This window comes from Sander lucioperca, chromosome 1 (assembly GCF_008315115.2).
Source record: "Sander lucioperca isolate FBNREF2018 chromosome 1, SLUC_FBN_1.2, whole genome shotgun sequence".
NCBI classification, from domain to species: domain Eukaryota; kingdom Metazoa; phylum Chordata; class Actinopteri; order Perciformes; family Percidae; genus Sander; species Sander lucioperca.
This window is the reverse complement of record NC_050173.1, coordinates 21,653,650-21,675,885: the sequence shown is the minus strand read 5'-3', so window position 1 is coordinate 21,675,885 and position 22,236 is coordinate 21,653,650. Positions and strand designations below refer to the sequence as shown.

The window sequence follows — 22,236 nt, the reverse complement described above, 5'->3', positions numbered from 1 at the left end:
GTGTAATTGATGGTTACATGGTTATTGTATTTGCCCTGGGAATAATTCAATTCAAGGCCAACAGTAATAAATATCACTTAAAACTTGAGTTAAAGGGGGAGCTAGCATTTGTCTATCAGCAGAGACTTTCAGGGGTCTTGACCTGTATCGGGGCCCTGTGCTGGAGAAGCCGAGGGACAGGTGCAAGCTCATGATGTCAGAGGCCTCTCTCTGTTTCTCTCCCAACCATCCTATGATTCCCATGATCCCCACTGAAGAATTAAGCTGGTGTGTGACACCAGTGAAGAAGGCAGTGCACAAATCAGAAGCAATAATCCATCAACCACTGTGAAGTTTTGGAAGTATATTTTTTATTATTTTGTCATGCATTAAACCCATTAATGCCCAGCCCATAAATTGTCAAACAATACTACAAAGAGTCCAGAAATTCAGTCACAATCCAAAATCCAATTGAGTAATATAATCCCTAAATCCAACCAAATGAATCTATCTATGCAATTAATATTCATGTGCGTAAGAGAAGTATGGCAACACTGTATACACACCACAAAAAGGACTTCAAACATTTGTTTATCAGTGTGTCATGAGTGTAACTTAGTGTTTCAGCCTACAATGAAAACATTTAGAATACAGTACTGTAATATCATGCACAGTGTCAGTATCAAACCACACGACAGAACACGTAATTAAATTAACTGTTGCAATATACAATAAGTGGACATGAGTGGTAAATCTTAATATAATGAATTGCATTGTGCAGTAGTCACATAATGATGCCATTTAAAGCTACAATTAATAACAATGTAGTGATAATTCACTTTGTCAAATTTTATGGTTGTTCCTGCTGTATGTTAAGATGTTTTATTTGTCTTATCCTCTTCACTTTTTTTTTGACTCGATGGCCTTCAGCAGCGGGACCCAACGCGACACGCTGTGTCCTTTTGGCTTAACCTGAGTTAAACTCGGCCACATGTTGCCTCTGATGTTCACAGGGCCGTCGTACTCGTCCGCCTCTGAGGAGATCTCCATCTTCTGGATGATGAGCTTCAGGAGGTTGTGTTGCTTCTCCATCATGCTTGACACCTCTTTCAACCTGAGGAGGAAAACATTAGTTTATGTCGCTCAAAGATAGTCTTCATCAACACTTGAGTAGATTTACAATCCGGCTTTTTGAGGGCAACACTGCTGTGTGGTTCCATGTGTTTACAATAGACAGGAATAGCCAGCGGTCACAGTCTTTAATTTTTGTAACCACTAGGGGCCGCTCATGCATCAAAAACTACTATCACTGTAAATGGCTTGATGTAGTTGTTGCATTACTTATGTTAGTTCATTGTTATTATTACAAACAATTCCATAATCTCAGTAGCAAGCATAGTTTTATTATTGCAGGGAATAGGAAGCGGACTCTCATGTGATTATCATGTTGTGTACCCTTGAGTGCTTTACCTGCGCTTCTGCTTTTTGAGCTCATTCTCTATCACAGTGCAGTTCTGTGATTTGACCTGCAGACGATTCCAGGCATCATTTGTCTCCTCCTCACCTGTGAATAATTGCTTTATATAGTTCTGTCAACAAAAAGTGGAAAGGATTAAAAAACGGAACTGACATAAGTTACAAAGACCAATCAATATGTTGTACAGCAGCGATCATCAACTGGAGGCCTCTGGGGGCCACATACAGCCTGTCGAAGCTTCCAGCCCGGCAATAATAATGAATTTAGAAAATGTGAAGAAGAAAGAAATGCGTTCTGGTATTTAGCATATGTAGCATTTTTATCTTTATATTTGGAAGTAGCCCCTAAAACAATTGAGATGGAAATACAAGTAGATATAAACAATAAATAAATAATACAAGCTGCTCATGAATGGGTCACGTTTAACGTTACTGAAAGTTGGCAGTATGAATGCAAACGTATAAGTCCATTCTTCATTAAAGCTGTGGTTTTGGGGCGGCCTCTAGCTCACCCAGTAACAGCGTTCGCCCCATGTAGGCTGTGTCCTGCAGTGGCGCAGGTTCAAATCCGACGTGCTGCCCTTTGCTGCGTGTCATCCCACATCTCTCTCCCCCTTGTCTCTCTCCTGTCTATCCACTGTCACTATGTAATAAAGGGAAAAGCCCCCAAAAAATTAATCTTTAAAGCTGCAGTTTTCCACGTCAACTTTTCGTTTCACTCTGTAAACCCAGATTTAGTTATAATTAAACTTTTTAGTGGTCACTACTTATTCTTTCATGTTTTGTTAAAAACCATATTCATTACTAAATCACATTAGTGGTTTGTAATAATCAGCTCAAGTATGCAGCGCATAGATCATGTTAAGCAGAGATAACTAAGGATAAGTGTCTGTATGGGAGGGGCGGGGTCATTTGTGTATTGATTTCTTATTATTGCTGTTATGGAACAAATGCATTGAATACATTATTCTTAAAGTCATACTGACATAAAGGAAAATAAAGAGCATTTATGTGAACAAATTATTTCTTTGGTAGTGGTACGTACCCTAGTGTTTTATATTTATGTTTCTTTGCATGTTTAAAGCTATACTGCGTAGTTTCTGTCTCCCCCATGAGGAATTCTAAGTAATGACAACAAAATTGAAAACTGTCGGCGCATCCACATGATGCAAGCCTTCTGTGATTGCGCACCACCCTCACCCCTCCTCCACACAGTTGCTAGTAGCCAAGGAGGACACTGAGGATTAAAAAAACATGATGGACTCTTCAGAAGAGGTAATTATCTTCACTTGATTTTCTGCGAACGAAAGTCACCGGACAACACCAGTTTCTAAATATAGCCATACTGAGAAATACAAAAAGAGTTTTGTGAAGCTGATGTTTACTAATGATTTTAAGTAATGACTACTAATGTAAACGTGATTTGTCTACTGCATCAACGTACCGCGCTGTTTTAATACAACTTGACCTGTTCACCTTGTGTAAAAATTTAAACGGTTTAAGGCAACGGGTTCCTATGCAAATTTCTAGTAAAGTCAACTAATTCGGGATAACAGCGCAGGCTCTTTGAGAGTGACATTCTTAGAGCGTATCCATCTCCACTGCAATGACGTTTCCTTATACACAGATTTTGACCATCACTCCCCAGTGAACTGCCTCCTTGGCAGAGATCTGAGAGCATATTCTAGTTAAGTAGCCTATCTAGTTATCATTATCGTTTGTTCACACTCATACGTAAAGTCTAGCCCCCACAGTGTCCGCTTATAAAAATCCCGCCCCTATAGAAAAATGTAGTTGATGACCCCTGTTGTACAGAATCTGATTTTAAGCAAGTCTTAAGCATACCCTGGAGCAGTGTCGATTGGGATAGATGGTAAGGGAGGGTTTGTCCACTCGTTTCATAAACCAATAAGGCAGCTTGTCTTCCAGAGCGGTGTGGAGCTCAATCTGCGGCCAGAAATTCAAATAGTCAGTCAGAGGTGCAACTTTGAAGAGCAACCTCTTATTGACTAGCTCTGTTTGACAAAGGTTACACAATCTTACGGTACGCTAAACCAGTGTAATTACTTGTATTCTTAGGTCACATTAGCCTTTTCACACAATAATTTTGCCTTAACTGTACAGGCTGTGCTTATATTGAAATCAAATTTTATTAAACATGTTTTATTAAAGTCTACTTGTAAAAAGGCCTCAAGGAAAAAAGACCACAGCCTCATCTACTGTGCTTGTGGTTATTTGTCCATGGCAGAAGGGGCAAGCACAGAACAAGCAGAAAAATGCAAGCTATGTCCATACATACATACCTGCATGCCTATTCTTTTTAGGGCAGCATTTCTTTGTACTTCGGCAATATCTCCAACTGCTAAACCGATCTACAACACAGCCAAAAACAAATAAGAACCATGTTATTTAGTAGCTTTAATGTGAGAAGTAGATGTCCGTCAGGAATGGATGCAAAAGGACAGGCTGTCAGAGCATACTTACCATCAGGTTCACCAGCAGTATTGGCATGAGCAGAACAAAGTTCACAAAAATTATGTAAGTCAGGATACCAAAAGGAAGCTCATTCTTCAGATAAGTGTCCAGGAAGTTGTTTTGGTAGTTGAGTTCCCCGACCATCATCACAAAGGTTTGTATCACTGAGAGCGGCACGGTGTCAAACTCTTTCTAAGGGTAAAAAAGAATACCAGCTTTATCTGTCATAGTTAACACTGTGGCAAAAGTGGTGTAAAACAATCCATTAAAATAAAACATGCATTAGCTTGATATTGATGTCCAAATGCCCCAAATCTGTTCTTTCACAATTATTTAACATTACAGAATAATGCAGCACACAGCATGCATTAAGTGTATGCCAAACACAAACAGTGCATGACAAAGTGATGTTCTGGGGACAAAACATGTCTAACAAATGTGTTTATCACATTACAGTGAGGCATAAAGATGGTGATGTCAGTAGCTCAAACTCTTAGCATATCTTGTCAATCAGTGATATTCATACTCCGCAGAGGATGATTTTGTGGCCTTGTTGTCTAATGCCACCATCAGTTTAAAGAAACATCAGTTTAACATTTTGGGAAATACACTTATTCGTTTTCTTCTCCTACCTGGTTGAGCATTAGAGCATGGAACGCCAAACTGAACGCTAACATCAGGTACACGAACAGCATCACAATACGGACCAGTGTCCTCATGATCTCCCAAAACATCACAACATAGATGCCTACGCCCTCAAACCTGGAGAAACAGGAGATTATAAAAGTTAGTGGCCTCTCAACATCATAAAAAAGACCTTAAGTTGAAATGGCACTATTAAGTCAGAGTGAAAAGAACCTTTGGAGATAAAGGAGAAATCCAATCCAGGAGCTTAAAACTGCCAACGCTCCTGCTTGCCATTGTAAAGAACCCTCTACATTGAGCATGGTGGGAATGATGAACAGAAGAGAGAGGATTGCTGAAAACCAGTCACTCTGGTTGGAATAATCCTTGAAGTAATTCCAGCGCTTTTAGTGACAAGGAAAGAAAAATGAACAAAAACACAAAATAATCAGACAGACCAACAATCTTGCAGATACATGACAACATGTCATTCAGCACAGCTTCCTCCCTGATGTACTCTCACCCAAATGTTCCGCACCTGCACATTATTTGACTTAAACAACCATGCAAACAACACTTTAGCTGTATATTACTGAACATGCGATGTGGAAGTGTTTTTTATAGTTAGAATCAAAAATGAGGAAGGTAAAGTGTGGAGGTGACATTCTGGATGTGGTCATTCAGTGGTCGTGCTCATCCATCACACCTGATTGCTAGTGTGTCCACGCAGACCTGGTGCTGAACAGATTTATGAGCAGATGCATCATGTGAGCTCTTGTGTAACAGTACCTGTTGTGATATCTGCACCAATTCCTTCGCTATGCAGTAGAAGTTCATGACCAAGACCATCACCATACAGAAGGACAAGAACAGACTTTGCTGAAAAATGAAGGATAGTGAGATTTACGTTATCTAGGGAGATTGCATCATAATGACAAATGCTGATACATTTTGGAACATAAAATATGCCAACACATCATGGTCATTAGTACCTGTATGAAAGATGTGGGCACCATCATGATACTGTGCTCGCCCGAGTCAGTGGTGTTCAGAGTGGGCCTCAGAGTCACTATCAGGTGAGTGAGTGGCAGCAGACCCATCAGGTACATAAACATGTTGAGCACATGAGCCGTGCTCCCATATGCAAACCTGTGGATTACAACAAAGAAGGCTTTACCACTGGAATAATGACATTCAAAGTAAATAATGCAAAAACAAATAACTTTCTCGCAATATGATCAGTAGTCTCAATATATCAGAGTGAGAAATGTCACTCTCTGGGAGTTAAATCACGAATACTCACCACTTCATTGCTAGGTACTTTTTGCAGACAGGGTGGTTGAGGAGTTCAATGCGGTTGTACTTCACCATCGCCTGCAGAAAGAGTAAGCTCGCTGTTAATGGAGAAAAAAACAGCACTGACAGCTAAAGCCTAAAAGATTTAAAAGTTTGTTATTGATTATTATTGCTATTATTGATCTCCCTTAGGCATAATGTAAGATGACATCAGCAGTGTGAGTGTTTTTTCACATCTGGTGGTACACGAGTTTGTGGTTTTGTAATACATTCAATATTACAATTCCTCTGTGTATTGAAATAAGTGACCTTTAGTTCAATGATCTGACAAGATCAGTCCTGTTAGACTTTGCCAGTCACCAAAGCATATATGTCAACATTTTCCTGCTGATTTAACCCATTTTGAATTAATTACGAAATGAGAATATTCAATATCACAAAATGAATGTACATGCATATGAGCACAATGGAGCTTTTGGTAGGTTAATTGCTTACACCTCCAAGTGGAAGAAAACCAAATCACCTGTCACTAGCGATCAGTAAATGAGGAGTTGACATTGTGGCCCTGCCTCCTCTTCCCCTGATACATCCACTGCTGAAAGTCAACAGCAATGCATGACAAGAGGTGTTGACCACTAAGGACCACATTTCCTTGCTTTCCAGCTTGTTCATAAACATGTATACCCAACACATGGTAGCAATAACATGGGGAGAGCAGCAGCCTGACCTCACAGCTCATTCCCATCTGACTTGTCATCGGGGTCGAGGAGAAAGACTGAACCACAGTCTGCAGCGAGCACTAGCCCTTGCCCTTCGTCAAGTTGACTCATAGCATCCTAGCCAGATTTGTTTGTCTGTTTCCCACCAAACTAGGTAACACGTTTGGTTTCCAACATTAACTGCTCCACTTAAAGCTTGCTAGTCTGTCGCTCTACACAATGGCAGAAGGAATACGTTCTTTTGTAACTTTTTAAGGCAGCCAGAGGAATGAAAATCTAAAGAAACCTGACAAAGCCACAAAGCTTGGCTATAGTTTCCACTGAGAAAAAAGTCACCACTGTCCCTTATGGATGAACTGGCTGACCCTGTAAGGATGAGCCTATATGTGCAAAATGTGAGCCCGTGGATACATGAAGGTGAGTGCTTACAGAGCCTTATCAGAGGGCGATGCGTGACTTTAACAGAACTTTACTACTTATCATGGGGGAGTAGATTATTTGGATTCTGCTGCACCAACAATATATTGGAGAAAGAATAAAAGTTGCTTACATTGAGTGCAGCTAGTGGCTGAACCCTCAAGGTCTTGTCAGTTACCTTCCTCGATTCAAGAGGAGCTTGGAGCCACGAGAAATTGTATTCAATCTACAAAACATGAACAATTGTTTCAATACGTTTTTCTTGCCTGGCATATGCTTTATACAATATAGGCTGTTGTGATGTTTTTATTGTGCAACTTGTATGTGGGTTACATGATAGTCAGGACTGTTGTGATCATCATCAGATTCCCTCACACAGCGGTCCAATAGGTGCTGTGGAAGAAAGTAGAGAAACACAGTGACAGAGAATCCAAGGGCTTTACATGTTCTTACAAAACATGCTCAACTAGAACCAACAGCAAACTGCAGAAAGAGACAAGTTATGAGGACTTTTTTTTCTTTGCCAATGGCAAACCTTGTAGGTCTCAGGCAGAAACTCAATCATGTCTAGTATGGGACTTCGCTGGCCAGAACCGGGTGTAAACAGGCTCAAAGCCTCAGCAGATCTGGAAGAAGAAAAACACAAATGAATATTAAAGTCACAACAATGTGTAGAATTTAAGACGTTTGAACTTTGGTGCTACCCAGTGGTAGTTCTCAGAAATAATTTGAAAGAAAAATGCAGCACATAAAACACCTGTAGTATAAAAGTAGTTTTGAGCTAAGCCTTTTACATTTTTTCTCATCAAAGCGGACACTTGTATTATTAACAAACCTGTGACTGTCAATTACATTATTGACCACATCTTTTCTCCCATTTTGCAGAGCTTCATGGAGGAATGACGTGTCATTCTTGTTTAAGGTGAGCTCTGCACCCCGAGCCAGCAGGAGCCTGACTGCAGCCACATGTCCCTCTCTTGCTGCGATGTGGAGTGCAGTGTTCTGGTACATAACAGGAGACAGTACTCTGCATTTATCATAGAAGAGTGATTTCTGATGTATTCGCTGCTACTTGTAGTCATTACTGCGGCGATGTTCGGAAAACAACTGGACATACAGATTTTTTTTTTTACAAACTGCAAATATAAGCCGCAATATTGTCATCGCAAATAAGTGGAAAATGAATTACTGATTTGGATAAAGTTGAACCTTTTGAAATAATAATAATTAATTCATACCCCATCCTCATCTGTTTTATCCAGTAACTTGAGATTGGCTGACAGGAGAATGTCCATAGTTTGTGTGTATCCTGCAGATGCAGCATGGTGCAGACAAGTCCAACCCTTGTAATCACTGTAAACAAGAAGCAGAGTAAGGATTTCTGGCACAACTTTGCCTACTTCTAAAGGGGGATGGAGAAGATAAAAAGTCTGAAGAGGTCAAAAGCTCAAAACAGTCTTGTTCTTTATACTACAAGTGTTGCTGGAGTTTTGACTTTTGAAATCGCTATGAACAAGACATGCCAAACTAACCAACTGGAATTGGTAACTGAAGGTTTGTATGGATAGCTAAACAGTAGATAGCATAGTACACCATGCTTTTGCATTTACGCTATATGTACTTTATCATCTTTGTGCATGTTTTCCTCTGTATGCACGTGTTTACCTGTGAACAGGGTCGCAGCGATATACCGGTTTCATTGTATACTGTGGTATGAAAATTGACGGTTATCATCCCATGTACATTTGCTTATCTATGGTATTGAAAATAACTATTTTTTACTTTCAATAGGGAGAAAAACCTTCTCTTATCATTCCTTTAAGGGTCATTGTAACTGATAATACTAATAATACTACTACTTATACTTACTTTACTATTATACTACTTATATTCTTAGATGTTTATCGTACCATGAGAATCTCATGCTGTTGCAACCTTACCTGTGAAAGAGAGCTCCTTTGCGCAGCAACAGCTGTACCACCTTGGTGTGCCCCTCTTTTGAAGCCAAATGGAGCGGTGTCAGGCCTCGCTCGTCACCTTCATTTAGCAGACGAGAGTCTGTGATGGTCTCCAGTAATCGCTGACATGTATTTAAGCGCCCATACCTTAAAGAAGAGAGGGATAAGGAGAAGCAGTAGGTTTTCACTGCTATGATCTGTTGATCTCTGAAATAAAAAATGCTTTCTGTGCGAGGCCCACAGCACAGAGGTCCAGGGCAGTTACAGCCCAGTTCATCTTGGCGATTGCGTATTTTGCTCAAAGACACTTTAAGATTGCTGTTACAGGGCATCAACCTGTAGGTAAAATATAGGTAAAAAAATGTTTGGACGTGTTAATGACTAATGGTGCTGTGGTCTGTGAGAGGACAGAAACAGAAGTGACATATTGGCTTGCTACAGTATGATCTTTCTTTGTCTCCGAACCTTTTAAGAAGGTCAGCAGCACTTTGTGTCGGTGCAGAGGGACCGGTGGCGAAAGTGAATGAGGTATCCATAATAGGTAAAGTATGATATCATAGCATGGCCTTCATTTGCTCTTTAGCTCTAATGAAATAGGTGACCATGATACAAAAAATCAATAATAATAATGTTAAATGTCTGCTCATTTCACACTACTACTGACGTTTCTTTACACATGCCTCGCTAATTGAATTCTATTCCTGTGACGGTTCATTTGGGTCACTGTATAATACTGTAGGTATGTCATGGCAATTAATCATCAAAAGGCTTTTGAGCACAGCAATTGATTAAAACAACTGAGCAGTGAGGAGACAGTTTTAAATGTAGGCACATTGTTCATTTTTCATCTGACCACCGTTGTTCAATTACAGAGATAAAAGTCTTGGCTTTAGGAGGATCGTAAGTCAAAGTCCTCTGAAGAGCCATTTTTGATGAATGTTTTATACTCTTGTGGTATCACTGATCAATACATAACACTTGTTACAGAGTAACTACTGGGATTTTAAGACAAGGAAGACGTGTAGCTACCTTTTCTTCCTACTGTAATAAAAAGCTATTCCCCAACAAAAACATTTTTTTTTAAACTATGTTGTGTAGAAAGTAATTGCTCCAGAGTGTGCAGAATGTCTGCTAATTGAATGTTGTACTGTAGCATTAATATAACTTAACACAAACAATACAAAAGGAACAGAGTATATACATTGCATCCCACACTGGTCAATGTCAAAGGCAATGACATTTCTGGCACTTCTTTGATCAAATTTGCAGCAACTTTGAGTGAAAATCTGGTCAAATCAGAACTGCTTAGTTTGATGTTATGGAAAGTCATGCTCTTGGGGACCAATCGAACTCACTGAGCAGCAAAGTGCAGGGCAGACTTCTTGTCCTTCGACTTGTATGAGAGGCCGACCTGCCCCGAGAGGCCCAGCATGTTCTTCACTGAGTCATGGATACCCAGTCTGCAAGCATAGTGGAGTGGGGTGCAGCCCTCGTTATCCTCACAGCTCAGCAGTGCCTTCACAGCAACACTCTAAAGTTAGACACATTATAAAAACATTTATCTAGTCACACATTATAATGTATGTTAATATCTGTATTAAACAAAAGCACAAACGCAAAAAAACTTAGGTATGCGGCGGCAGTTATGAAGCACTAAGGGCACATATTATATAACTTCAACCATGGCTACAGTTATACACATACATAAATACACGCACACATATAATGAGATTATACAAATAAAAATGTAGTGTAATAAATATGTAAACAAAGATACAGAGAGATCCCATTTATACACTGTCTGTAAACAACTATCAAGTGTTAATATGTCAGCCTTCCTCTGTGGCTCATTTTGAAGGCATCATTGTAGCTTTAGGTAAAGCTTACAATGTTTTAAAGGATCATCTGGCTTAGTGAGAGTATAATGAACTTCATCAGCCGGCCTTGAATGCAGGCTCAAGGCAAATTGTTCAAAGACATTGCAGTAATTAAATTCCAATCTTAATGACATCTTTGTCTAAGCAGCATACAGTGCACTTGTTGTCACAAACAGGCTGCATTGATTGAGGGTAGCCAACCTGCAGAACTTCTTCTGGGAGGTTTTTCAGACCCTTGGGCTGGAGAATGGTCAGGTGAAGAAAGTTACAACCGCTTCTGTCTTTCACGTTTACATTTGCCCCTAAAAGACATAAACATGAGTGTGCACAACATGCCTTATCAGGCATTTTACAAATAATGTGAGCCTTGCTGGTGGTTAAGTACAGTACATACGCTCACCTTTTGACAGCAGCAGAGTCACAGTTTTCCATGCTCCACAACTCGCAGCCAGCAGCAAGGGAGAGTTTCCTTTACAATCAATGCTGTTAAGGTCTGCACCCTAAGGAGAGAATGTTCTAAAACCTTAAAATCACCTCATTAATTACCACATTAATTTGAACATGCATTGCAGCAATTATTGCAAACAAAAGAGACCATGGGAAAATTAGCATTTCATGTGCTTGTTCAACCGGAGTGGAGTTTGCATTGAGAGAGCATTGTGCACTGTTAAACCAGGAGGAGGGTGATATTTTACAAAACCAAAAAAGCTCCCAAGGTTTCTCATAATGTCAGATCAGATGTGTAATGTGATATGTGTAGTCTGGCATATACACAGTTCACAGATAATGAAATGGAATTAACATACATTTTAGATTTCTGAAGATGTTTAAGCTTAGCAGCCATAACAAGGCATGGGAAAAATACAAGAGCAAAGGTGTTAAGAAGGTTTGTCTGCTCTAACATAAGTTAGACTTTGCTAAGCATGTCAGGTTAACAGAGTCCGGCTAACTAGCTTGCTACTCCCAGTAGTAACCGAGTGTTACTCCCAAAGTAAAGAAGCATATTATTAGCTAGCGTTAACTATATCAGTTTGCTGAGTTAGGGCTCTGACACACCAACCCGACGGCCGTCCGTCGGCAGAAAAGGCAGACGGACTGATCAGTCGGCTCCCGTCTCTCAAAAAAGTGCCTCGGAACCATAGACTGTTAATATTAATGAACAGAGCATATGTGACGTCACCCATTGGTTTGTGGAGATCTGCTATGAGTCGTTGAGTTTGCAGCCGCAGCCATCCTGGTTGCGGATGTGACGATTTTAGATGAGAGGGAAGAGTGAGGGAGGAGCCCTTACAGTCTACGTTACACTTTTACTGGCAATCACATCATAGCCATGCCCTAAAACACCCCCTGCTTTATCGCTGATTTTAAAATCAACGAGACCATAATTCAAAAAATGAACATCATTATGTGTTGCAGAAGACTTAAAACTAGAGATTGAGACCATAAACTCATTATGAAAATGTTTACTGAGGTAATAAATCAAGTGAGAAGTGGGTCACTTTCTCATAGACTTCTACAGAAACCAACCTCCTTTTGCAACCACACGTGTCGCCTTGTGCTGGAATTCAGATAGAATACAGGTTTATAGCACTTCCGCATTTGCAGCACTTCGCCGAACCGGATGCATTGTCCATTAATGTTTACAGTCAATGCTCGGAACACACCGAAGCAACGCCGACCTGAGTGTACGTTCTGCGCGTGTGCGAGACGTATACGTCTCCATAACAGCAGGTGGTGCTAATCTGTAATTTTCGCCCAAAAAATGAAAACCGGAAATGACGGAACATCTCTCTAGACCTAGTAAACACAGAGCACGCTGTCGTCAGTCATTGTTTTCATCAGAGTGTTGATAGTAGTCAAGAAGGATCGTTGTTGTCATTACTTGCTGAACGGAAGAAAATAACGATGGCTAGTAATAAGAAGATACTGGCGTTGTTAGCTCTCAGGCTTCTTCTTGTGGAAGAAGCATTGATTCACTAGGTAAGGGCTAGCACTCCACCAATCAGATTGGTCATTGAGTCCGACTGCCCACTGGCCAATTCAACCATAGACAGTTAAATAAATTGACCAACAGATCCCATTGCCGTGGACGGAGACCAGTGAAGTATATTAGAAGCATGTTTCCGGTGAGGGCTGAGCGTTACTGCGCAGCTGCAAACTGAGCTTGCCGACGTAGATGTGACGTGAGCAACCTGTCTGAAAGTTGTAAGTCTTCTGGTAGCTGTGCCAAGAGAAATCTCAATCAATCCCAATCTTGCAGAGATGGAGAGCGTGAGTATATATAAGGAGATAACATAGGCACAGGCTAATTATTGCTAACTAAAATGCTAGTTAACATTAGTAATTAAACTTAAACAGCTAATGTAAGTCGAAACTGCCTGCGAGCTTCTCCTGTACTGTACGGTAATTTGTCTACTATGTGACAGAAAGTCGCGTGGTTATGACACAATCGTTAGCCTATTTTTACAAAAATGGCTGCTACGGAGCCATAACGTGAGATACAAGGTAATGGAGCCTTTTATACATTGTCGTGTTTCTTTAGAAATAAACAATAGACAATACAGATGTAAAGTTATTCGCTGTCAAAGTGACGTCAAAATGAATGGCAGTCAATGGAATGCTAACGGTGGGTGAGTGCTTGTTAGCATCAAAATGGCGCCATAGGAGCTACGCTTTGTGGACGCTCGCTTACCCCCTTGGATTCAACAAGTCAAATCGGCTAAAATGGATGCCGACGGCACGGAACACACCGAACAGACTCGAGTCACGACCTCGCCAGACTGTCCAACGGCCGATAATCGGGTTGGTGTGTCAGAGCCTTTACAGATTCCCGAAGAAAAAAAAACGAAAAACCCCATTCATGACTAGCACATCTATTAGCTGATAAATAGAACATATAGAAGTTCATTCTAACATTAGCAGCTCTTGCTCAAAATTGGTTGGATTTGGGGAAGTTTACACTCCAGCAACCCTCGCTAACGTCACCCGAGATAGCATACATTTGACAAAGTTAGCCTATCTGTTAGTCCTCAAAAAAATATATGAAAATTATGTAAGTTAAGCAGCTAAACAGGTGACGTTAGAACAAAACGTATATTTTTCCTTATCATACTTAAAAATTATATATTACATATTAATTAAAATTAAATAAAATTACAGTCTATGGGACTGACTAGCTCGCCCCTACAATACAAGAACAATGCTGTTATCTTCTTTTCTACTATATGAATTATCAGCTGATTAGGATGCTAACTTAATGCTTTGGACATTCAGCTTTAGCATCATCTTGAAACATTTTATGTATGTAGCCGTATTTAAGACCCTGTTGAAAAATTCTTATTTTATAACGAGTTAGCTGGAAACATTGAAAAGTCAACCAGAGACGGTGTTTTCAAGCAACTCATGCAGCTAACATTAGCTTTATAAGCTTGCTAGCTAGAGCTGATCAAAGCTTGGCAGCCATATCAACAGTAACTAAGAGGGGCAGGGCTAAACAAGCTGTCAATTACTTTCCTAATAATAAACTTAGAGCATAACTCTCGCCAAAATGCAACCTAGGGTCTTTTTGTGAATATACCAGAGTCAAACCTTTGTTTAAAAGCATAATTAGGACAGAAACGCCACTTTTAAGATTTACCATATTCTCGTTTTCGGTCAAATGACCTTTTGAATGGGAGAGCTAGGGGCACTACTATGATCGCATCAAAATCACTATTTTTAAAACACTAAGAAGGCTCGACGCAACATGAAACTTTGCTCCAAGTATCACCAGGGGCTCTACACATGAACTTGAGCATTGAGAACATTGTTTGTGTACATAGAGTTTACTAAAAAAAAAGGTTTTGAACAACTCACTTTAGCAGTTGGTTTTTCCGCTCACCGCCACCTTGCCAGTCAAAAAGTGTCGATCTCTGATTGCGAATGAAAGGACTCCATAGAAGTAAATGTCATTCTTAAATTATGCTCCTTTTTCAACTACAAGGTCAATATTGTTTTTCACTAACGACAAAACAACAAATTATCTGTGCATTTATATGGAACTAAGCTTTAGGAGCTTTCCATCTTTACTCTCCTCCCTGTTACGTTGCATTCCGAGATTGACTTTTTTTTGACTAGCAAGATGGCGACGACCGGAAAAACCAACAGCTAAAGTGAGTTGTTCAAAACCTTTTTTAGTAAACTCTGTGTACACAAACAATGTTCTCAATGCTCGAGTTCATGTGTAGAGCCCCTGGTGATACAAAGTTTCATGTTGCGTCGAGCCTTCTTAGTGTTTTAAAAATAGCGATTTTGATGCGATCATAGTAGTGCCCCGAGCACTCCCATTCAAAAGGCCATTTGACCGAAAACGAGAATACGGTAAATCTTAAAAGTGGTGTTTCCGTCCTAATTATGCTTTTAAACAAAAGTTTGACTCGGGTACATCCACAAAAAAAACCTAGGTTGCATTTTGGTTAGAGTTACGCTTTAAGTAACTTAATAAGAGTTATCTCTCTCATGGCCTGATTGGTTAGTTTTTTTTTAACATTTTAAAATCTTAAAGCCATAGCTGGTCTTTGGTGCCAAGTGAAGTCAATTACTGTAGACTATTACATGATTTCAAAGACAAACACGCTCAGTGTGTACACGTTTTTTTCTCCTGTTTGCAGTGTTTGCTTACAGAATGAGTTGACAGGATATACACTTGGACCCCAGCTTATTCCTGGCAGCACAGTTCTGTTAAAACGGCCTATGAAGTGCAACAGATGGTCTACAAGCAATGGGTAGCAACTGTAACATTTTTGAAGAGGTGTGTTTGAAATTGCAAATAAAGTATAATGGCAGAATGACCCAATCAGTAAATAGAATCCAAGGAGCAGTAAAGACAGCCCTCAGCAAATATTGGAAAAGTTGTTGATTTGCCCTTTAATTTAAACAACTACAAAAAAAGGAAAAAAGCTAAGCATGCCATTTTGCTGTCTTTAATGCAATTTCTTGCATGCAAGGCAGGAGATTAATAACATGCAGTCACTGATGTTAATGTTGGGAATGTCCTGTGCGTAACAGCTGTGTGTGTGTGTGTGTGTGTGTGTGTGTGTGTGTGTGTGTGTGTGTTCTTGTTTAACAGGGAATACAGTATACTTGTGGGGTCCGGACAGCTTTGTGGGGCCAAAATGCTGGACCCCACACCTTTAAAGGGCTGTTTGAGGGTTAAGACTTGGTTTTAGGATTAGGGTTAGAATTAGGTTATGGTTAGGGTGAAGGTAAGGGTTAAGGTTAGGCATTTAGTTGTGATGGTTAAGGTTAGGGTAAGGGGCTAGGGAATGCATTATGTCAATGACGGGTCCCCACAAAGATAGTGCCACGCACTGTGTGTGTTCTTGTTTAACTATATTCGTGTGTGTGTGTGTGTGTGTGTGTGTGTGTGTCTTATTTACCAATGAAATTAGGTACTCTGCCAGGTCTGTGTGGTCAAATATTGTAGCCCTGGAAAAGTAAACACAGCTGTTGTAAACCAGCAGCACAACACATGGCTTTGTGAGTCAAGGTTTTACCAATAGGCTTATTGTCAGATGTCAAATAAGGATAATTTTAATTCTAATTCTAATTCTGCAGAATTAGAATTAGAAACCAGATTTTCCTCGGTACATCTTGTATCTCGTAAAGGCTTACATCAATGACGCACTTTAAGAACTTATTCCCGGTATTCTGCAGACATTTTACGTTCATGTTCACAAAGATCTATCCCCCTTCCCTCTGCCTTTGTATTAGGTGTTACACTGCTGCTGTCTGTGCCAACACAAAAAATAGTCTCTAAGATAAATCAATGAGGGAAGCACATCTTTATTATGCATTCATGTCATTATTATTGTCATCAATTAAAGCTCATTAGTCCACCAGCCATACCCAAGGGTTTCATATCTGTGTTCCTTTTGTTTGTCATGGTGTTATAGTGTTGATATTATGCAGGATTGATCTGTACACAGCATGAGCAAGCAGTTAATGTAGTTACGACGAATATTACACATCTAAATAAACGCAGTGGTGTACAGTTTAAAGGGGCTCATCTATGAATAATTTAACTTATCAAGTCTCACCAAATATGTGAGCACCTGGTTAGTTTAGCTTAGCATAAAGACTGGAGACAGGGGGAAACAGCTAGTCTGGCTCAGACCAAAGCTAACAAAATCACAAAAGCACCTTTAAAGCTCACTAATTAACAAGTTTTGTCTTGTTTGTTATTTACAAAAAAACAAAAAGACAACAATTTGTGGTTTTATGTGCCAAGTTTGACATTGGTTGCCTGGCAACATCACAATAATGACAAGTCTCCAGACTCAGTCGTCCACAAGTGTCGTCCACAAGAAAGCAATTAAGCATATTTCCCAATATGTCTAACTATTCCAAGTCATTGTCTTATAAAAAACATCATCAAAATAAATGTATAATCAAGTCAAATGTGCAAATGGCTGGCAATGTTAAGCCTACCTGTGTAGAGGGGTCTGACACGCCCCATCAGTTAGGTTGATGATGTCTTCCACTTGGTCAAAGGAGGACAGCATCAGTTTGACTACCTCAGTAGCACCCTGGGTGCAGGCCAAATGAAGCGGTGTGGACCTGTCATTCTGGACAGCAACAAACATGGTTTCATTATGAGTGATGAATTATGAATAAGTATAATGAATATTGACAAGCCCTGCAAACACAATTATGTCTGCTCCGTACAGAGACACTGTGACATACTGAGTTAGACAGAATATGAAAAACACACACAATAATTTGTATGCATGTACTCACTTACACACACATACATATTGTACACTTCCCCAGTGTAACATTAGCAAAGTATCTCCCAGACTTACTGGCTGAACACTGGGGGCTGTAACACAAGTCTTTAATGAGATAACCAGGACTGGCAGGAGGAGGCCAGTGATCGCTCCACTCAGCTCCACAGTGTAAGTGGAGGTAATTTGTATCAATTTAGCCAACCGAAGCTATTACTGTACTCCCTATTCCTGCTGTAGCTCTGCCACTACCCCGGAGCTAAACATAACGATCACTTCCAGATGAGCGTGATAAGACTGACATGCTCTAACAGTACAGAGACCTTTTGCCAGAGAAATGCTTTACAGGTGTAGGCAAATGAGATCTAGATTAAAAACACAATGCAAATCTGGCAAAAAGCATGCGGTGGACAGATGGAAAGCAATATAATCTGCAGTTCCCAGATGTTAATATGACTCTGTGATGCAGAGTGCTAGGAAAAACAGTGTTGATAACCAAATGAATGACTGCTCTTCTTGACAGTCAAATCAAATGATTATGAAAAGCATGTTTTACATGCTACTTGTTGTTGTGTTGTGATATCTGTACCTGTTGCTGGTCAACTTTGGCCCCAGTAGCAATACAAAGGCCGATGGCCTCAATATTCCCGCCACGTACAGCCAGATGGAGGGGACTGCTCTTGGACTTGTCTGAATAGTTGATGTGAACTTCAGCTTGGTGGCCTAACTTCTCTCCTGCCAGCAGAGAATTAAATCAATGACTTCAATTGTGAATGATGCACTGAATACATATGAGGCTCATAATGAAGGTTTCTTAGTTCATGCTTGTTGGTATAAGCTTATTAGTTTTTATCTCTACCAAGCTGGGTATCGAAACCACCAGAAGGTTATCGGAAGGGAATTTAGATTACATTTTATACATTTTATGAGTAATTGTGTCCATTCATGGTGGACTGTATATGTAAATTTACAAACAGCACAATAATGTGAATATCCATTCATTCCCTTGCTGAGCAATCCCAGAAATATAAATATTATGTGCTCTGACTTTTTCCAACAACACAAGATTTGTCAAGCAGACCTCCCACAGTCAGTGTATGGCATCTGGCCTGCACAAAGTAGCACATTCAGCTGAATGTCTCTTGGGTCTGAGGTGAACTCTCTTCTTATCTATCAGTTTAATGTGCTGTTTGGCCTTGTAAAAACTTTTTCATTATTGTCAGCACTTAAAATTTTTGATGACCGATGAATCTTTTTGTCATACCGGCTGTCAGGATCACTTCCATGGCTTTCTTTGCACCTGCGAAGGCGGCTGCGTGTATGGGGAAATGGCCGAGCTTGTTCTGTTGGCAGAGCCGCGCTCCATGCTTTAACTTTGACAGATAGACAGAGAATGGATAGAGTGAAAGACAAACAAGAGACAATTCTTTGTCAGAGACAAAGATGCAGAGGGCTGGCAGTCAATATAAAGAACAGCTACATAATCTGTTCTGTGCAGATGGACAATTATCCTTTACTAGGTGGTGCAGGAAGACAGTGCAACAGAACGAATACATGAATCTGAATGCATCACTCGTACATCACGTACCAATGTGCTGAGAGCCTCACAGTTATTGATGGAGCAGGCAAGCATCACGGGGGTGTTCCCAAGGTCTCCCTGTAGATTGCAGTCTGTAGCACTGTATGACAGCAGCAGCTGCAGGGGGCAGAGATAAAAACTTAACAGTGAGCTCCATCCTGCTTCTGTCCTCAACTCTCTATACTCCTTTATCCTCCACCATACTGTACCACAGCTGTGTCGGTTTGTGGACAGCAGCCAGATGCTACGGGGACGACAAGACAAGGTCTTTCTAAGTAGACAGTTGAGTCAGGTTGAGTCAGGTTTTGTCAGATACGTAAATAGTTGTCAGTTGACTTTAGAGTGCAGGGGCTGCTCTAAGTGACATGTTCTTATGCTATAAAAGATGTAATGTGATAATGTGATTGTCTAAAACAAAATAAAACTATTTTTTATGGTGCAGTGTGGAGGATGTGGAGTTGAGGAGTCTCACAGCCTGAGGAAAGAAGCTGCTCTGTAGTGTGGTGGTACGGCAGTGTATACTCCTGTATTGCTTGCCAGACGTCAGCAGGGTGAACAGGCTGTTGCTGTTGGTAAGTCGAGATGATGAAACACATTTTTACATAAGACTTTCTGTTGGCAAACTGGATCTAAAGTTCGAAAACATTGTTCAGTCCACTACATTATGGACTGTATGAAAATTATTGGGGTGGTAGATTTTATTTTATTTCATAAAAAAGCCCCCCCCCTAGTGTTATGTCTTTTCTTTAAACCCTCCCATTGAGAAAAACAAATTGTGATAACCTCCCCCCTACTCTCTATTTATGTTATACTGTGAATAATTTGCACATTCCTGCAAAACTGTACACTTTAAAAACAGACACTTTAATAACATATATTTTTGTATTCTTATATTTGTTTCATATTATGTTGTAAATATTGTTATTTCAAATGTATATTATGTCTTTAAAAAAGCACTTCCATGTCATCAAAATACATGCATAAAGTTGTGTAAATGTACCATGTATATTTATTTATCTTAAAATGACCTTGTTATCAATGAGAAAACATAAAATCACTGGAGTACACCCCACTTCATATAAATTGTTAAGTCAGCCCGGCACTTTCGGCTTCCTCACCCCCACCAGGTTGTTGTGTCCGTGGCTGACAGCCAGGTGCAGAGGGGACATGAGGGCCATGTTGAGAATGTTGGGGTTGGCCCCCAAGTCCAGAAGAGCCCTGCAGCTCTCTGCCTTGTTCCTCTCCACTGCCCAGTGTAGGGGCACATTTCCCTGGTCATCACAGCTGTTCAGATCTGAATGAGCACATGCAAAAACACACACACACACACACACACACACACACACACACACACACACACACACACAAATGTCAATACATAAGGATTCATGTAGATACTACTCTTACCTGACACAGTACTCTGTCATGTAACTATCAAACATACTGCTTTATATAGTAACTTAAAGAATGATGGTGACTCATGATACACATATTTTACCTGTGCTGGAGTGCAACTTATGATCGATGACAGATGCATGCTTACCCTGTGAGTCTCTGACAGTGGTGATGAATTGGATGAGGTTGATGTGGTCCCCTGCGGCGGCGTGATGAAGGGGACTAGCTCCACATTCATCTTTCTCACTCAGGACCTCTGGGCTCTTGCTCACCAGGTTCTCCAGGAGAGCCAGGTCACCCTTCTCAGCCAACTAGACGGTAATGTAGAATGTAATGCAATAGAAGGAGAGTGAAGATAAGAGAAGAGCCTGTTATCCATGTAGACTTTTCCATTAGTCTGTCTCTGATTTCACCACAGATTACATGATAGTGAGAATGCATACTTATTAATACTAATATGAATTAACAGCTATCAGTGTCTTGTTTCTGTTGCAATAATTCAAGTATGACATAATGCCTATTTCTTCAATTGTAAGGCCAGCCTAAATACTGCAACTTGCATAACATTATTACGAAACACTTGAGTTGCCATTCGGTCTCTATTCAGCTCTTCACAATGACTTTATTTGAGGTTACACAAGGTTGGGATTACTGATGGGATGTTACATAAAAAACTTATATTATTTATATTGTAAAAGAGAGAGAAACCATGTCTTAAAATGCTTTATTGTAGACCTTTATGGGAACATATTTTTACTATATAAAATAATTTATTTCTATATACATTTTTTTATTTGTTTACTCACCTTGAATACATGTAGCCTTGCCAGGGCCGGATCCTCATCCTCTATCACATATGTATAACAACTGGTCTGTCGCGTCACCTCCCTGCTGAAGTTCATCACTCAACTGACACTGAGTGGAGGCATGAAGGGTGACGGCAATGACACGTGCCTAGGCATAACCACATACACACAACAACATGGATGTACATATCGGTTTACAGGCAACAGCAAAATGCTAAAATAGAAAGCCAATCTTTCAATAGCTGAGTATATAAAGCCTGAAGAACACAGAGTGTTGTGTGACCGAGAGGGCAGATAATGCCTTAAGCCATAGGCTCCTCTCGCCATGAGGGGATATGGGCACAGATGACTTTGTCTTTACCCGGAAGGGCATTCAGATCCGCCGAGTGTTTGGAGGTTGGAGCCCTTCTGTTGAAGAAAGCAATTATGTTCTTCGCAGCTGGGGGGCAGCTTGTTTGAGTAAGTCCCAGGTGTCCTTGGGTGATCCGGGGCAAGCGAGACTGAGAAAGACCTTGTAATTGTATCGTACGAGGCCCTCAGTCAAATCAAAAGGCCAAACAACAAATGACATTTTTGGTGAACAAATTACTATGGAGAATTCTCATTGGAAATCCCCTCGACCTTCTGCAGCAGCATTCCTTTCGTGTATACTGTGACTGATCGGAGTTATTTCAAAAAGGCAACTAAGTTTTACCCTGTGTGGATGGAAATTATATTGTGTTTCCATTGCTCACTTGATTTACAGTACATTTCTTTCACTGACATCTGTGTTCAAACATTTAAGCAATATTGCACGGGTATATTCACCTGGATGACGGTTCTAACGGGGCCTTTACTGGCTCCTTTAAGGTGGGCAGAACGACTCTCTCCA

General features: G+C 40.3%; 1 protein-coding gene across 2 annotated transcripts; it reads right to left on the bottom strand.

The window, feature by feature from the left end:
• Positions 1-553: 553 nt before the first annotated feature.
• On the bottom strand, positions 554-21,957 carry trpa1b (transient receptor potential cation channel, subfamily A, member 1b). 2 transcript variants are annotated; one of them, XM_031282231.2, is made up of 28 exons: positions 21,727-21,950; positions 21,366-21,513; positions 20,708-20,870; positions 20,283-20,458; positions 19,174-19,281; positions 18,850-18,958; positions 18,175-18,320; positions 17,290-17,426; positions 16,239-16,287; positions 11,222-11,321; positions 11,023-11,123; positions 10,300-10,475; positions 8,927-9,091; positions 8,225-8,339; positions 7,822-7,988; positions 7,522-7,612; positions 7,320-7,379; positions 7,120-7,212; positions 5,858-5,928; positions 5,547-5,703; positions 5,344-5,433; positions 4,789-4,958; positions 4,563-4,692; positions 3,940-4,122; positions 3,759-3,827; positions 3,301-3,402; positions 1,450-1,568; positions 554-1,093 (listed from the first exon to the last, which is right to left on the bottom strand). In XM_031282231.2, the coding sequence occupies exons 2-28, from the start codon at positions 21,459-21,461 to the stop codon at positions 880-882; spliced, it is 3,357 nt and encodes a 1,118-aa protein (XP_031138091.2). In that variant the 5' UTR covers positions 21,462-21,513; positions 21,727-21,950; the 3' UTR covers positions 554-879. The 2 variants fall into 2 exon arrangements, with proteins under 2 accessions (XP_031138091.2, XP_035856242.1); XM_036000349.1 differs by lacking the exons at positions 554-1,093; positions 1,450-1,568; positions 3,301-3,402; positions 3,759-3,827 and having other exon boundaries at positions 3,987-4,118; positions 21,727-21,957.
• Between the last annotated feature and the right edge of the window lie 279 nt (positions 21,958-22,236).

Coding starts and splice junctions, on each gene's coding strand:
- trpa1b (XM_031282231.2), bottom strand. CDS start 21,461: ATGAACTTCAGCAGGGAGGTGACGCGACAGACCAGTTGTTATACATAT. Junction 19,282..20,282: donor GACACAACAACCTGGTGGGG/GTGAGGAAGCCG, acceptor TGCCCCCTGCAG/CTGCTGCTGTCATACAGTGC. Junction 4,123..4,562: donor ATGCTCTAATGCTCAACCAG/GTAGGAGAAGAA, acceptor TTTTACCCTTAG/AAAGAGTTTGACACCGTGCC.